General features: G+C 42.6%; 1 protein-coding gene across 3 annotated transcripts in view; it reads left to right on the forward strand.

Annotated features, from left to right (window-relative positions):
* The first annotated feature begins 3533 nt into the window (after window positions 1–3533).
* Window positions 3534–17211, forward strand: part of fbln1 (fibulin 1) — a 51045-nt gene continuing 37367 nt past the window's right edge. Inside the window, exons 1-4 of one of the 3 annotated variants that reach the window (XM_036952607.2) lie at window positions 3534–4105; window positions 13775–13883; window positions 15672–15804; window positions 16960–17110. In XM_036952607.2, coding sequence (XP_036808502.2) covers window positions 4051–4105; window positions 13775–13883; window positions 15672–15804; window positions 16960–17110 — 448 coding nt within the window. In that variant the 5' untranslated portion in view covers window positions 3534–4050. The remainder of the gene's footprint in view (window positions 4106–13774; window positions 13884–15671; window positions 15805–16959; window positions 17111–17211) is intronic. The other 2 variants (XR_016487607.1, XM_090204161.1) reach the window with 2 other exon arrangements.

Consider the following 17211-nt stretch of genomic DNA (forward strand, 5'->3'; position numbering starts at 1 on the left):
TGTCCGTGTAGACCAATTTGGGTTTCCAATCTCTCCAAAAGAATGTGGTGATCGATGGTATCAGAGCAGCACTAAGACCTAGGAGCACGAGGACACATGCAGAGCCTCGGTCTGACGCCATTAAAAGATCATTTATCACCTTCACAAGTGCAGTCTCAGTGCTATGATGGGATCTAAAACCAGACTGAAGCATTTCGTATACATTGTTTGTCTTCAGGAAGGCAGTGAGTTGCTGCGCAACAGCCTTTTCTAAAATTTTTGAGAGGAATGGAAGATTCGATATAGGCCAATAGTTTTTTATATTTTCTGGGTCAAGGTTTGGCTTTTTCAAGAGAGGCTTTATTACTGCCACTTTTAATGAGTTTGGTACACATCCGGTGGATAGAGAGCCGTTTATTATGTTCAACATAGGAGGGCCAAGCACAGGAAGCAGCTCTTTCAGTAGTTTAGTTGGAATAGGGTGCAGTATGCAGCGTGAAGGTTTAGAGGCCATGATTATTTTCATCAGTATGTCAAGAGATATAGTACTAAAACACTTGAGCGTCTCTCTTGATCCTAGGTCCTGGCAGAGTTGTGCAGACTCAGGACAACTGAGCTTTGGAGGAATACGCAGATTAACGAGGAGTCCGTAATTTGCTTTCTAATGATCATGATCTTTTCCTCAAAGAAGTTCATGAATGTATTACTGCTGAAGTGAAAGCCATCCTCTCTTGGGGAATGCTGCTTTTAAGTTAGCTTTGCGACAGTATCAAAAATAAATTTCGGATTGTTCTTATTTTCCTCAATTAAGTTGGAAAAATAGGATGATCGAGCAGCCGTGAGGGCTCTTCGATGCTGCACGGTACTGTCTTTCCAAGCTAGTCAGAAGTCTTCCAGTTTGGTGTGGCGCCATTTCCGTTCCAATTTTCTCAAAGCTTGCTTCAGAGCTTGGATATTTTCTGTATACCGCGGAGCTAGTTTCTTATGACAAATGTTTTTAGTTTTTAGGGGTGCAACTGCATCTAGGGTATTGCACAAGGTTAAATTGAGTTCCTCAGTTAGGTGGTTAACTGATTTTTGTCCTCTGACGTCCTTGGGTAGGCAGAGGGAGTCTGGTAGGCAAAGGAATCTTTGTTGTCTGAGAATTTATAGCACGACTTTTGATGCTCCTTGGTTGGGGTCTGAGCAGATTATTTGTTGCGATTGCAAACGTAATAAAATGGTTGTCTGATAGTCCAGGATTATGAGAAAAAACATTAAGATCCACAACATTTATTCCATGGGACAAAACTAGGTCTAGAGTATGACAGTGAGTAGGTTGGACAAAACCCACTGAGTCGATGATGGCTCCGAAAGCCTTTTGGAGTGGGTCTGTGGGCTTTTCCATGTTTATTTTACCTTTATTGAACTAGGCAAGTCAGTTAAGAACAAATTCTTATAGGAACAGTGGGTTAACTGCCTGTTCGGGGGCAGAACGACATATTTGTACCTTGTCAACTCTGGGGTTTGAACTTGCAACCTTCCGGTTACTAGTCCAACACTCTAACCACTAGGTTACCTTGCCGCCCCATGTGAATATTAAAATCACAAAATTTTTTAATATTATCTGCTATGGCTACAAGGTCCGATAGGAATTCAGGGAACTCAGTGAGGAACTCTGTATATGGCCTAGGAGGCCTGTAAAACAGTAGCTATAAAAAGTGATTGAGTTCCATTAAAATACCTAAAGAATATTTTTAATACATTTCATTAGTATGAATAATTGAAGTTTATCATAAAAATATTGAAATTACTCATTTACTCTCTAATTTATCATGTTTTACAATAAAGACAATTGTGTCCAATTAAGGTGTCCCAATTTGGTGTTATAAACTGGAAAAAAAATGGTGTCAGGACAATTTGTGTTTGAAGAAGAGTCATCCATTCTGTGTTCAATATGTATATATTTTTTTATTTGTATAGTGTTGTGGATTCAGTGGCGGATTTAGGTTTAGGCGACATGGGCAGCCATCCAGGGCCACATAAGAAATCGTAATGGTGACATTTGCGCGATCGGTTTTTTATCGCTCATTTGCGCGTCACGTCAATGATATCATGTCACCGTGTGGGACTGTGGGTCAATTAACCTTGTCGGAGTGGGCACACTGATTCTAGTTTGTGAGCTAGGCAGGCTACTGACTGGGAAGGTCTGCCATTCAGAAGTACAGATGGGGAGGGGGGCGAGGTTGACCTAAGGTCTCTCCACTGGAAGCCAGAGGTATGGAGAACGGGGGAATCTATCAAACCTCTAACTTTGTACAGTACTAATGCAATTAATCAAATCAGTCACACTACGAAATGCTACCAAATAAACCACAATTCATTCATAATATTGTGAATACATAGTTTCACAGACATATTGTTGCATTTTTTTCTGGTATGTGCAAAATCCAGTATAATATAAATCCAGTCTGCACACCCCCCAAAATGAATTGGTTTAGTCTTGACTCTTGGTTGAGAGTGTTGGGGGACGGGTAATGTATTAACGCTTGAGTGCCAAATCAACACAAATTTGTTTCTATTTGTCTTTGTTACTTCTTTTTGATATTTATGAGTCTTATTTTTGAATATATTTTTATATAGTTTTAAATGTTATGATTATTTATTTGTGTTCCAAATGTCTGAATACAAATTACATTTAGTGCAGAATGGTGCTGGGGGGTTCACCCAGGGAGCCTAGAGCCGCCACTGAGTAGAGTTCTTAAGCTATTTAGAATGGTATCATGTTGGGGTTAAGACAATTGGATGATTCTGTAAGGAAAGCACATTTTCAGAAAGTGTCCCACTTTACCAATAATCACCCTATATGTGCAACAAAAGTAGAACATTCAACTTTTTATAGTATTTCTGTCAAATCTATGCATACAATTTGATGCATAGGTTGGATAAATCCATTTCATGCGCCACACAGAACACTGAACCCACTGCAACTGCCTCCACAACGCAAGGCTGCAAAGCAAGCGCAGCATTCATTCATTAACATGCTTCTGGTGTACCAAAACGCAATGACGCTGTCGGTGAGGTAGATAGGCCTACATCCATGCATTCACTGTAGTTGTGTATCTACGCACAGGCAGTTCGAATTGAGAGGAAATGGTTTCTAGGTTTATATCTCTCCCATATCGGAATGTGCTTTGTTTCACCATTTGGTGAAAAAGAAACCCCAAGTCTGTCTGTCACAGTCTGAGAGGATGAAATAACCAGACAGACAGACCAAATAGCATATGCTTCAATTAAATCAATCATTTTCCTGAAGGGCAATTTTGTCAACCTCAAATACCGCGGTGGCGAATAATTACACAAGTCTGTCTACCGAGGAGGATGGTCGTAAATGTTCCAAAATATGGAATATGCATTACATTTTCAAAAATTTGCCTTAACCGACAAAATTCTAAGGATTTGATGTATTGAAGTCTGGCTATGGCCACAACAGGTTTTTATATAACCACAGAACCACTCCATAGTGGAGTCCAGATGTTATTCCGATAAAACAGTGGGATCATTCTGTCACAGACAGAGTTGTCTGGATGAAAGTAATTGAAGTTGGGGGACATTGTCAAATAATGTCATCATTACAGATTTTCAGTCAAAATAATACATTTATATTTTAGGCTACTTATTTATCTGTCATAATGGAAAGTCAATGAAACGGCGTGAATTAAATGAGTGTGTCCTATAAGACATTGGACGTATACTACTGTAAAGTGGAAATCAATACACTACAGTTGTGGTTTCTGGAGTTTAGATTTTTTTTTACCCGCCCCTAGGAGCAAGAAAGACGCTCGTTCCGAGGTTGCGTTCCGAGACAGACACGATGACGCTGCGATTCACTAGCCCCATCACAAGCACAAACACACACTCGTATAGACTACTCCTGTCCAGCGTGAGCTGACCGTTTTTCTACCTTTCGCTTGAAAATCTGCGTGTCCGTGAGAAACTGTACTGTTGGTTCACGCTCTTAGTGCAGAATATTACAGATCTGACTGTTTGACACTTTTTGGGTGTTTGCAAAAAAATTATCTTCTTTATCCAATGGGTCCCGGGATAGTTATACTTTTCTCTCTGTTCGGAGTTCTCAACGGACAAGGTCAGTTACCGTTTTACTTCAGGATACTAACCTACTGTTTCAAGATTGAATTCTTCCCATGAGAATCAATCCATGCCCATGCGTGATGCATATGGTTGGAATACCATATACATTCACTCAGGCATGTTAGATATTTCAAACGTATCACCCTAAGCAGGCTACTGCACTATCACTGTATGGGCAGATATAAGGTCGGGTAGCACTGGAGTTAAAAAGTTCCCATAAAGTGTTTACATGTGATTTCATGAACACTTTATGGCAGTTATATTACAGTAGTAACTTGAAGCCTACTGTGTTACATGCTGTTCAGTGTGTGTGTCATTTGGATTTTGGTTTGCTTTGATTTTGTGTGTGTGTGTGTGTGTGTGTCTTGTTGCCAGTAAAACATCTGCCCATGATTACCAGTTTTAGGGAAGATTTCAACATTCCCAATTTGTCCTAAAGTGATTTGACAGGGATTAAATGTATTTTGCGTTGTGTAAAATATGGACTAATTTCACCAGTAGAAATTTCTCAGACTACTGGAAATGATTTCCCAAGCTGAAACCGTAACAAGGTTTTAAAGTTTAGAGTAAGGCAATGTGCCCAAAATGATTGCTGCTCAACCAGCCAACCAGATGCAGGGCAGGTCTCTCCTTAAAACTCAGACACACCAGTAGGATTGTCAATCTCTTGTGTGCTCACACAGCAAAGACTTGGATGTCGTCAGCCACTCAGCCTTGTTAAACTACTCCAAACCAGAAGGTGGCAGTAGCGCTTGACAGCGCATATCAGTGCGTATTGCTTATGGTCTAGATTCCAAGGTATCTGCGCTAATGTTGCTATTTTGTCAAAAGCCCTTGTTGATACTAGCCAGGTGTCTACAACTAGACAACTAGCTAGCAAAATGACAAAGAAACAAGTTATTCCATACCATACTGCCAGTGTTAGCCCACAGCCCAATGTTTAGCTAGCTAGGTAATGTTATCATATCTAGCTAGCTAGTTAAGGACACTGCACTAACTCAGCAGTTAACACAGGCAGCCGTTTCATGGAAACTTCTTCAAACTAGCTGATCCATTGTGATTTAATTATCACGTCAATACTAGTTAAAGTGGTTAACTAGTTTGGATGTAGTATTTATTGTTGTGTGAATTGTGTCTGTGCACTTAACTAGCTACCTCCCATAGTCTACATTGCATATGTAGTGTGACTGTCTCATCCGTGGATGTTTGAACAAATGCCCCCCTTTCCCTTTTTTGTTGTTGTTGGCTTCCCCACTTTGTGCTCAAAGTAATTGGCCACTTGTGAGCATTGCGATTCTACAAGTAGAATAGGTAGGTTCGTCACTACGCAGCAGGTATCGCTTTTGTTCTAGCAAGAGAAGGAACGACCTCCCACTATAATAAGTACTTATCAGAAGTGCGATTCACGGTGTGTTTCATATTTTTCACTATGAGGGGGTGTCAAAGGAGTCTGGAAACACTGAGTGGTGGCTGGTCTGGAAAGGGAGCACGGTCCTGATTTAAACCTCTACAGGATCGGTGGGTCCCCCACGGGATGGTTGAGCTAACGTAGGCTAATGTGATTAGCATGAGGTTGTAAGTAACAACAACATTTTCCAGGACATAGACATATTGGATTTTGGCAGAAAGCTTAAATTCTTGTTAATCTAACTGCACTGTCCAATTTACAGTAGCTATTACAGTGAAATAATGCCATGTTATTGTTTGAGGAGAGTGCACAGTTATGAACTTGAAAATGTATTAATGAACCAACTAGACACATTTGGGCAGTCTTGATACACAATTTTGAACAGAAATGCAATGGTTAATTGGACCAGTCTTAAACTTTGCACATACACTACTGCCATCTAGTGGACAAAATCCAAACTGCGCCTGGGCTGGCAAATTGAAAAAAAAATGGGGAAAAAAAGGGGTGGATCCTTAAGAGGGGGACCATCCATGGGTCACAGAGGCATGGGACGACCTACAGTGCATTCGGAAAGTATTCAGACCCCTTCCCGTTTTCCACATTTTGTTACGTTACAGGCTTATTAAAAAATGTATTAAATAATGTTTTCCCCTCATCAATCTACATACCCCATAATGACAAAGTGAAAAAGGTTGTTAGAAATGTTTAAAAATTTATAAAAAATTAAAATCAGAAATACCTTGGGGTTCCTGAGTGGTGCAGCGGTCTAAGGTACTGCATATCAGTGCTTGAGGCGTCACTACAGATCCTAGTTCGATCCCGGGCTGTGTCACAACTGGCTGTGATCGGGTGGCGCACAATTAGCCCAGCGTCGTCTGGGTTAGGGAAGGGTTTGGCCAGGGTAGGCCGGATTTGTAAAATAATAATTTGTTCTTAATTAACTGACTTGCCTAGTTAAATAAATAAACATTGACATAAGTATTCAGGCTTGTTTCTATGAGACTCATCCTTGAGATGATTTTACAACTTGATTGGAGTCCACCTATGGTAAATTCCATTGATTCGACATGATTTGAAAAGGCACACACTTGTCTATATAAGGTACCACAGTTTACAGTGCATGTTCAAGCAAAAACCAAGCCATGAGGTCAAAGAAATTGTCCGTAGAGCTCCGAGACAGGATTGTGTCGAGGCACAGATATGGGGAAGGGTAGCAGTCTTGGTGGATCCAAACATCTTCCATTTAAGAATGATGGCCTCCAAATCATGGCGAATCAATTGAATTTACCAGAGGTGGACTCCAATCAAGTTGTATAATTGAAGGTCCCCAAGAACACAGTGGCATCCATCATTCTTAAATGGAAGATGTTTGAATCCACCAAGACTCTTTCTAGAGTTGTCTGCCCAGCCAAACTGAGCAATCGGGGGAGAAGGACCTTGGTCAGGGAGGTGACCAAGAACCCAATTATCACTCTGACACAGCTCCAGAGTTCCTCTGTGGAGATGGGAGAAACTTCCAGATAGACAACCATCTCTGCAGCACTCCACCAATCAGGCCTTTATGGTACGGTGGCCAGACTGAAGCCACTCCTGAGTAAAAGGCACATGACAGTCCACTTGGAGTTTGCCAAAAGGCGCCTAAAGGCTCTCAGACCATGAGAAACAAGATTCTCTGGTCTGATGAAACCAAGATTGAACTCTTTGGCCTGAATGCCAAGCATCACTTCTGGAGGAAACATGGAAACATTGATCTTTCCGGATCAATAGAAAGATGAACGGAGCAAGGTACAGAGAGATCCTCGACGAAAACCTGCTCCAGAGTGCTCAGGACCTCAGAATGGGGTGAAGATTCACCTTCAAACAGGACAATGACCCTAAGCTCACAGCCAAGACAATGCAGGAGTGGCTTCGGGACAACTCTCTGAATGTCCTTGAGTGGCCCAGCCAGAGCCCGGACTTGAACCCGATCGAACATCTCTGGAGAGACCTGAAAATAGCTGCGCAGCGACGTTCCCCGTCCAACTTGACAGAGCTTGAGAGGATCTGCAGAGAAGACTGGGAGAAACTCCCCAAATACAGGTGTGCCAAGCTTGTAGCATCATACCCTATAAGACTCAAGGCTGTGATCGCTGCCAAAGGTTCTTCAACAAAGTTCTGAATATACGGTCTGAATACTTATCTAAATGTAATATTTCCGTGTTTTATTTGTAATAAATTAGCAAAAAAAATCAAAAGCCTGTTTTTACTTTGCCAATATGGGGTATTGTGTGTAGATTGATGAGGGAAACAAACAATTTAATAGATTTGAGAAAAAGTAAAGGAGTCTGAATACTTTCCGAATGCACTGTATATACCCCAGATCAGGGTCCCCTGGACACACATGGTGCCGATTTCACATTCTGTGGGGCTCGTGTCGGTGGTGTGCTTAGGAATTCTGGCCCATTGACTTTAATGTAAGAATTTGACATCACCCCTCCTCCGTTGAATTCAATTTTATTGGGCATGTCTCACTGGGGCCATACCCTCCTTCCAACACCTATCAGCGCCCCTTGCTCCTCTTCTCAGCTTCAATGCTACACGGGAGAGAGTCAAGGGTCAGGGTGGTGTATCACTTCCATTAGGTATGGTGTCAGGGTGGATCGAAGATCTGAAGATGGTCCCATAGAATCCGGATATAAACCATTCATGTACATGAATCACTTATTCACATATTTTTGTATGAACTCAAACTTACTAGACTCAGTCAGACAAATACGTACCTGTAAATCGAATGTTATAATATGGCCAACAAATGCATTGCTACAGGCTATTCAGACCGTTAGTCAAATTACAAATGATAAAGATTTTAAGCATTTACATTATAAGGTAATTTGTGTCACGATGATGACAGTAGGGTAAACTGACTGAAGCGTGTAAGATAAAGGATGTGACCCATGGAAGTGGACTGTGCTGCTGTGATGTCTGGGTCTGTCTCCGAGAGGCCTTTGCTGTGGGCTTAGGCTGAGGGACTAGAGCTCCACTGGGCTCATTAAGCAGTGTTTACATGAGAAGTCTAGACATGGGCCAGCCATGTTTTTTTTTTCTCTCCCTCTCTCTCTCTGTCTTTCTCTCTCTGTCTTTCTCTCTCTCTCTGTCTCTCTGTCTTTCTCTCTCCCTCTGTCTCTCTGTCTCTCTGTCTTTCTCTCTCTCTCTCTCTCTCTCTCTCATTCATTCAGTGGGGCTTTATTGGCATGGGAAACATATGTTTACATTGCCAAAGCAAGTTAAATAAACAATATGCAAAAATATAACATTTGCAAATAGTTGTAGTATGAATAGTGGGGGAAGATAAATAAACATATTGTATATACAGTACCAGTCAAAAGTTTGGACACACCTACACATTCCAGGGTTTTTCTATATTTTCTTATATTTATTACATTGTAGAATAATAGTGATGGCATCAAAATATTTTTTGACATAGCCACCCTTTGCCTTGATGACAGCTTTGCGCACTCTTGTCATTCTCTCAACCAGCTTCATGAGGAATGCTTTTCCAACAGTCTTGAAGGAGTTCCCACATATGCTGAGCACTTGTTGGCTGTTTTTCCTTCACTCTTCAGTCCAACTCATCCCAATTGGGTTGAGGGCCTGATTCACACAGTCTCCTCTGAACAGTTGATGCTGAGATGTGTCTGTTACTTGAACACTGTGAAGCATTTATTTGGGCTGCAATCTGAGGTGCAGTTAACTCTAATGAACTTATCTTCTGCAGCAGAGGTAACTCTGAGTCTTCCTTTCCTGTGGCGGTCCTCATGAGAGCCAGTTTCATCATAGCGCTTTTTTTTGCCGACTGCTCTTGAAGAATCTTTCAAAGTTCTTGACATTTTCTGTATGTCTTAAAGTAATGATAGACTGTCATTTCTCTTTGCTTATTTGAGCTGTTCTTTTACCAAATAGGGCTATCTTCTGTATACCACCCTACCTTTGGGGCGGCAGGTAGAATAGTGGTTGGAGCGTTGGGCCTGTAACTGAAAAGTTGCTAGATCCAATCCCTGAGCTGACAAGGTAAAAATCTGCTGTTCTGCCCCTGAACAAGGCAGTTAACCCACGGTTCCTAGGCCGTCATTGTAAATAAGAATTTGTTCTTAACTGACTTGCCTGGTTTAATAAACATACCTTGTCATGACACAAATGATTGGATCAAACGCAACAAGAAGATTCCACAAGTTAACTTTTAACAAGGCACACCTGTTAATTGAAATGCATTCCTCATGAAGCTGGTTAAGAGAATGCCAAGAGTGTGCAAAGCGGTCATCAAGGCTACTTTGAAGACTCTCAAATATAAAATATATTTTGATTTGTTCAACACTTTTTTGGTTATTAAATGATTCCATATGTGCTATTTCCTAGTTTTGATGCCTTCACCATCATTCTACGATGTGGAAAATAGTCAAAATAAAGAAAAGCCCTTGAATGACTAGGTTTGTCCAAACTTTTAACTGGTACTGAATATCTTTTTTTATTTTTTATCTTCCCCCTCTATTCATACTACAACTACCTCTAGAAAAATCCCCAAACCACACACATCACTCAGGCTCTAATCCCATATTCTCTTTAGGGTAGGAGAAAAGAGGGTGATAATTAGGCGTGTAAATGCCAGCAATCCGCTGAGAGGTGTGAACGCCTCACTCTCGTAATGTTGAGAGAGAGTAGTGTGAAAACACCAGAACACACCAGGGAGTGAGTCATGTGACCACCTCTTTCCGTCAGTTGAGACTGAAAGTGAGACATTGTATGACATTCTCATTCTATGCCTCCTCTGAGCTTGGAAGGGAACATTCTAGAGCTTTGTGCTTCATGGTAGTTGTGCCCTGGGGGTTTGTCTGATGTTTCTAAAGACATACGGAGGCTTCCAGATTCTAGGGTGTTTTGGCAAGGGGAAGTCAGTTAATGGCAGTGGTAATGGTCAAGAAAAATAAAATGTCCAGACTGGCAAAAACTGTCCTGGGGGGAAGCCAAGCAAGGAGAATTGTTCCCCACAGGAGGTGTTAACAATTTCCGACCAATCCCTACTCTTCCAGCAGACATATTTTCTTTACTTTTTTACGTGTGTAACTCTCTCTGAGCAACACTTTTGACCCTTTCCAAGAGCATCCTGGTGTTGGTTCCTGCCCTCAGATGAAAGCAGAGTTAGACCTTATCACTGTTGAAGATTGTGGCTCTAGTCAGACTGAGGCCCAATGAAGGCTGGTTATGGGGCCTGTTAAAATGCCCTCTCATCTCCCCCTGTTGCTAAGAGCTTTATTACTCAGTTCACGGCGGGACAAGGAGCTCGACTGTTGCAATTGTTAGTCTGGCTGGCCTCAACAGGCTTGTTCAGTGAGTCAGCAAAATAGTGTTTCTTGGCTTGGTAATTCATCTATTATACTACCTATTACGTTGTTGTTTGATTATACACTCTGCTGTTTATTTAACAATAAGAATGACTTTCACTTGCAGGAAAAATTAGCATGGTTGGTGTATAACAAAACTGCTTTTTATGAATCTGTCCACATCTTTTCATTGCTATTTCCCACAGTTAATGTTGACAGTTCTCTAATTTGCTTTGGATAAATGACCATATTATTTTTATATTAAGTTCATTTGTTCACACCTTTGGCCCCTGCCTGCAGTTACCATATTCAAGGATATACTGTTCAGTGCATTTGGAAAGTATTCAGACTCCTTGACTTTTTCCACATTTTGTTACGTTCCAGCCTTATTGTAAAATGGATTCAATTGTTTTTTTTCCCTCATCAATTTGCACACAATAACCCACAATGACAAAGCAAAAACCTTTTGGGGGATTTTTTTGCAAGTGTATAAAAATACAACGGAAATATCACATTTACACAAGTATTCAGACCCTTTACTCAGTACTATGTTGAAGCACCTTTGGCAGCGATTACAGCCTTGAGTCTTCTTGGGTATGACGCTACAAGCTTGGCACTCCTGTATTTGGGGAGTTTCTTCCATTCTTCTCTGCAGATCCTCTCAAGCTCTGTCAGGTTGGATGGGGAGCGTCGCTGTAGAGCTAATTTCAGGTCTCTCCAGAGCTGTTCGATCGGGTTCAAGTCCGGCCTTTGGCTGGGTCACTCAAGGACAATTCCAAGTGGGCTGTCGTGTCTTTTGCTGAGGAGTTGCTTCGATCTGGCCACTCTACCATAAAGGCCTGAATGGTGGAGTGCTGCAGAAATGGTTATCCTTCTGGAAGGTTCTCTCATCTCCACAGAGTAACTCTGGAGCTCTGTCAGAGTGACCATCGAGTTCTTGGTCACCTTCCTGACCAAGTCCCTTCTCCCCCGATTGCTCAGGTTTGACAGGCAGCAAGCTCTAGGAAGAGTCTAGGTGGTTCTCTATTTCATCCATTTAAGAATTATGGAGGCCACTGTGTTCCTGGAGACATTAAATGCTGCAGAAATTTTTTAGTGCCCTTCCCCAGATCTGTGCCTCAACACAATCCTGTCCTGGAGCTCTATGGACAATGGTGGGACCTTATATAGGAAGGTGTGTGCCTTTCCAAATCATGTCCAAACAATTTAATTTTCCACAGGAGGACTCCAATCAAGTTGTAGAAAGATCACAAGCATGATCATTGGAAACAGGATGCACATGAGGTACATTTTGAGTCTCATAGCAAAGGGTCTGAATACTTATCTTAATAAGATTTTTCTGTTTTTTATTTGTAATCCATTTGCACAAATTTCTAAAAACCTGTTTTTCACTTTGTCATTATGGGGTATTGTATGTACATTGATGGAAACAAACATTAATTTAATCCATTTTAGAATAAGGCTGTAACGTAACAAAATGTGGAGAAACTCAAGAGGTCTGACTACTTTCCGAATGCACTGTAAACCAGGTTCCCTCCTCTGGTAGAAATAATTGGAACTAAAAATATATATTTGTATACTTTTTTTATGGAACTGTAAATTTAAGATAAAACCTCCAGGCACTTGTCCTCCTTTACTTGAAACCTCTGATCCTGTTTCGTTAGCCAAGCTAGATTTAGCAGTTAGACATCCCCCTGATCCACTATGATATGTGTCATTATAGTCAGTGGTTGAATACACTATTGTTCCTTGTTCCAACAACTGGTTTATTAGATGAACAACTATGATTTTACTCTTGAGTGTCCTTTAATAATGACATATGCCATTTAGCAGACACTTTTATCAACTTACAGTCGTGCATGCATACATTTTTTATGTATGAGTGGTCCTGGGAATCGAACCCATTATCCTGGCATTGCAAGCACCATGGTCTACCAACTGAGTAACAGAGGAATCTTAGGAGTCCTTTAGGATTACTTATATTAATAAAAAACCAATTTGGCAGACAGGCCTTAGTTTAAGCCTAAAGCAAGAAAGGACCAGCCAACCTGCCAAAGCTATTTCACGTTTGGCAGAATACACTAACCACAAGGAAATGACTGTATTTGATCTGATGGGCTGAATTGTTTACAGAGTCGAGGCATTCCGAGCTCTTTTAATCCACATGGAGAAGCAGACGGAGCGCCACAGAGTTAGTCCAACTCCGGGTCGCCACCTCTTATTTCTACACAACATATCCATCATTCAGTATTGCTGGCAAAAGGCTTACAGGCATTTAGAAAAACATTCCAAACAGCTTTGAATTTGTTTTTCAATCATTTGGAAGACAAATTGCTAATACTGTGAAAGTGTGAGTGGCATTGGGTGACAACAATATACTTGTGTTTTGGGACTATTTTTGTTGCACTTTATGCAAACATACTTTGCATAATCGTTCTAAACATGTCAATCCTCATGTATTACTCACCCAGCAAAATAGACTCCGTTGTATGCAAGACATGGCTTGAAACCTTTAAATTATTCTGTTCTAACAGTTTAGTTTCTAATTCATGTGAGAGTGTTTCTTATCCCTTTGGGTTGACTGTCACCTTATGCAACATAGAAGGTGGCTCTGTGCATCATGAGTAACCTGAGCCCTGAAGGCTAGCGTTAGCTCACGGCGCTAATGCCTGGGCTTTAGCTCATTAGGCTAACACCCCTATCATGGGAGATCTGATGCAGATGTTGACAGCTCTCATGGGTCTCTAACTGTTTTAGAGGACTGATGAGTCACAATCCATTTGGGGTCTCTAGATCTCCCACACCGATACTGTTACACTCGCTTCAGTAGGCCAAGCCACGGCATTCAGCGTAAGCCCATGAATAACACACGCTGTTTGTTTGTGGTTGTGTCCATCCACAGGTGGAAAACAGATCTCCATAGATGAGTGCTGTAAGGATGGTCGGGTTCGGGGCATTGACAACCAGGACTGCACAGCCATCCCTCTCATCTCTGAGTCCACCACGTGCAGGTGAGTGGGGCCTTTTTTTACAGTAGTTAATGTACTCTCTGACTGAACAGCCTTACTCAGAGAAATACAGTGACTATAGAGAATAGATTATATTTCTATGGTCTTAACCTCTGTGCCCATAGGGGGGACTGCTTACCTCAATATTAGTCCCATGGGGTTGACTGTAAACGGTATAGATAGACTATGGTGCAATAGGTATGGTGGTAGGCCATAGTGTGAGATGACTTTACCGTACCCCCGGTCGTAAATCCCCAGCCACATTCTTGAATTGACGTGAGAGCAGGAGACATTACACTAGTGATAACAACAGTGTAATAACAGTGTAATAACAGGGTAACAACAGCTCTGGTAGTAAGAGTAGAAGGTGTTCTGCCACAGGTTCAAGGCCAATAAGAAGGAGATCTGTCGCTCCATCTTCTCTCTGATGGCAAATGTATTGACCTTGGCTACCCAAGTGATCCAGAATTTTTTCAAATTATAGAGTAAGGGTGGAAGTGTGATGGTTTTTGGTTGGGGGGGGGGTGGGTTTAGGGTTTAGAGAGAGGGGGTATTGCCAAATCCAGGAAATACCACTGAGGTGAAACTATAGAGAGAGGACTGGAAAGGATTGGAGAGGGGGAAGAACAGGAAATCAGAGAGCTTATTTCAGACACACAAAAAAAAAGACAAGAAGAGAAAAGGCAGACAGGAGCACTGCTGTGCCCTTAAAAGGTTCTGCGGAGGTGACGTGAGTGCAGTTGTCGTGGGGACAGATCTAGATTATAGGGAAAGAGAGAATTTCTGGTAAGAGGGTTGATAAAGACAGGCTAGTTGGTAGAGGAGTGGAGTGGAGAGGAGATCTAAGTGCTGCATTGTACCCAATCTCGTAAAACAGACAATGGGTTTCACTCCCTCCCTTCAGACAGACAGGCAGAAACAGGCAGACACACTGACAGACAGACACAAGCACCCCTGAACTTATTGTCCTTCCTCAGAGTAGCAAACCATCTCTCCAGCTGGAGCACCGTAACCCAGTCTCAGTTGATGGTATGATAAAGAGGTGTTCTGCCTGCTCTCACTCACTTCAGATCTGATTATTTACAACAGACTCACACAGCTCTTTGTCTACCTCAGTTTTCTCCTTTGAAGTCTTACGGTCCTGTAACGTTTTCTGGTTTTACTGTAAAATATTCATGAAGCCAGTCCAGCTGGAGACAAATCATTGGTCATCCTGCTGTCAGGAAGTTCTCCCTGGCCGGTCCAGACTCAGAGAGGGATGTATTCCAGTAATGTTGTTCGGGAATTCGGGTTACAAAATCCAAGCAGGATTTCTGGTAAAACCTGGGAATTTTGGGAAGGTTACCGGAATTTTGCAACTCTATCTAGGAAGTGTTGCCGCCCTACAGCCCTCTGTGTCCATCAGAGGAGGGACATCCAATGGGAGGTGGGAGGGTTAAAACAGTGACGGTAAAAAATGGATTCTTAAGTTAGCTTCAATGTACCCATAACAGTTAGCGTGGTAAGCCAATTGGAAACAGTGCTGCATTGACCCAACTCTGGTAAAGTGAAGATTATGAACACAAAACAAAGTTTTAATCCACCTTGAGTTTACACAGGGCTTTCCTTCTTCACTCAACCCACGTACAGCAGCTGCACCAACCAGGACTATTAGCAGATCCCCAGTAGGCATGCCCGGGGCTCTTTTTAACAGGAAGCACTTTGAGACAGAACTCTATTCCACTAAGGAGCACAGTGATGGAGTTAAGAATAAACTGTGCTCCCTGTGTCTTTCCTGTTCCTGTCTGACAGGATAGTGCAGGAGCAGTGCTGCGCTGCGGTTCTGGAGGACAATATCTGCACCAGTGGCATCAACATGGCCAAAGAGCAGGGGGTCTGTGACACACAGTTCACTGGAAGCACCTGCGAGACCAAGACTGCCAAGGTGTGTGTGTGTGTGTGTGTGTGTGTGTGTGTGTGTGTGTGTGTGTGTGTGTGTGTGTGTGTGTGTGTGTGTGTGTGTGTGTGTGTGTGTGTGTGTGTGTGAAAGACTGTCCGCGTGTGCGCATACAGCCAAATACTTGTGTTTACATGTGTGTGTAAGTGCGTGTATCAAAAGTGTGTCGGGGGAAGTAATCATTGACCGCTTCAAGAACCTCAAGCTGATCACCGTACATCAATGGACGTGCAATTTTTGCAGGAGAGTGAATGAGATTGAGTGTCAGCGTGTGTGTGTGCCTGGTGAGCAGGTTGAAACATGTCACTCTGGGGAGGAGTGAGGAATGGAGCTTGTTGCTGACAGGTAGATGATCAATTCCCCTCAGATACTCTCTGCCAGGGTAGGCTCTCTACACCTGGCTGTCCTCTTCCTCGGGATCCTACACAACCCTCTATGTCCCCATCCTGCTGCACACCATGGCATCAGTCAAGGTCCTTGAAGCATTTTGCCAAGTGAGCCACAGTACATTTGCCCAGGAGCATGAGGTCGTTGTTAGTGCAGGCAGCAACACGCCTTTACTTGATCCGCCCCCGAATTGCAGATGTCGGCTGATTGCATTGAGGTGTGCTGCGTTTGATAAATGGGAGTTTAGAGTGGAGGAGGAACCATAGCATACCATGGTCATTTTTAAGCTCCCCCTAAAAGCTCTCAGTACACCACCACTTTATTTTCTTTGTAATTTAGCAGACGCTCTTATCCGGAGCGACTTACAGGAGCAATTACGGGTTAAGTGCCTTGCTCAAGGGCACATATTTTTTTTATTTTTTTTAAAGAGTCGGCTCGGTTATTCGAACCAGCGACCGTTCGGTTACTGGGGCAACGCTCGTAACCACTAGGCTGCCTGCCACAACCGCACCACTCAACACCTCAAGGACAGAGATGATAGACAGACCAGACAGACACACTCAAACTAGATTCCTCCCGCTTGACAAGCCCGGATGGATCCCCTTCAGAAAATGGTGATAGATGATGGTGGGGAAGTTGTAAAGTGGTGGTGATGATGTAATTTCCCCCCGTCCATCCGTCCGTCTGTAATTCTGGCCAAATGATGCATATAAACACATTGAGGAATCGTATATATCTCTGGTCTGACCCCTCCAGATGTGCTGTGACTGTTGTCTGCTGGGCCGGGCTGCTCGCGAGCATGGTCTGACCTGTGACCACAGCCTGTCTCTGGGCTATCAGTGTGGCCTGGTGTCCCGGGCCTGCTGCGATGACGGAGCCCCTGATGTGGAGACCAGCAACTCCCTGGGTAAGAGAATCAACTCTAAGACGAGGGAAGGACTAATGGTAGAGGGTGGAGGGATCGGTGGAGGGATCGAGGGAAGAGAGGTGGAGAAGTCAAGCGAGTGG

The sequence above is a fragment of the Oncorhynchus mykiss genome, chromosome 2 (genome assembly GCF_057628025.1).
Source record: "Oncorhynchus mykiss isolate SJ-2025 chromosome 2, ASM5762802v1, whole genome shotgun sequence".
Classification (NCBI taxonomy): domain Eukaryota; kingdom Metazoa; phylum Chordata; class Actinopteri; order Salmoniformes; family Salmonidae; genus Oncorhynchus; species Oncorhynchus mykiss.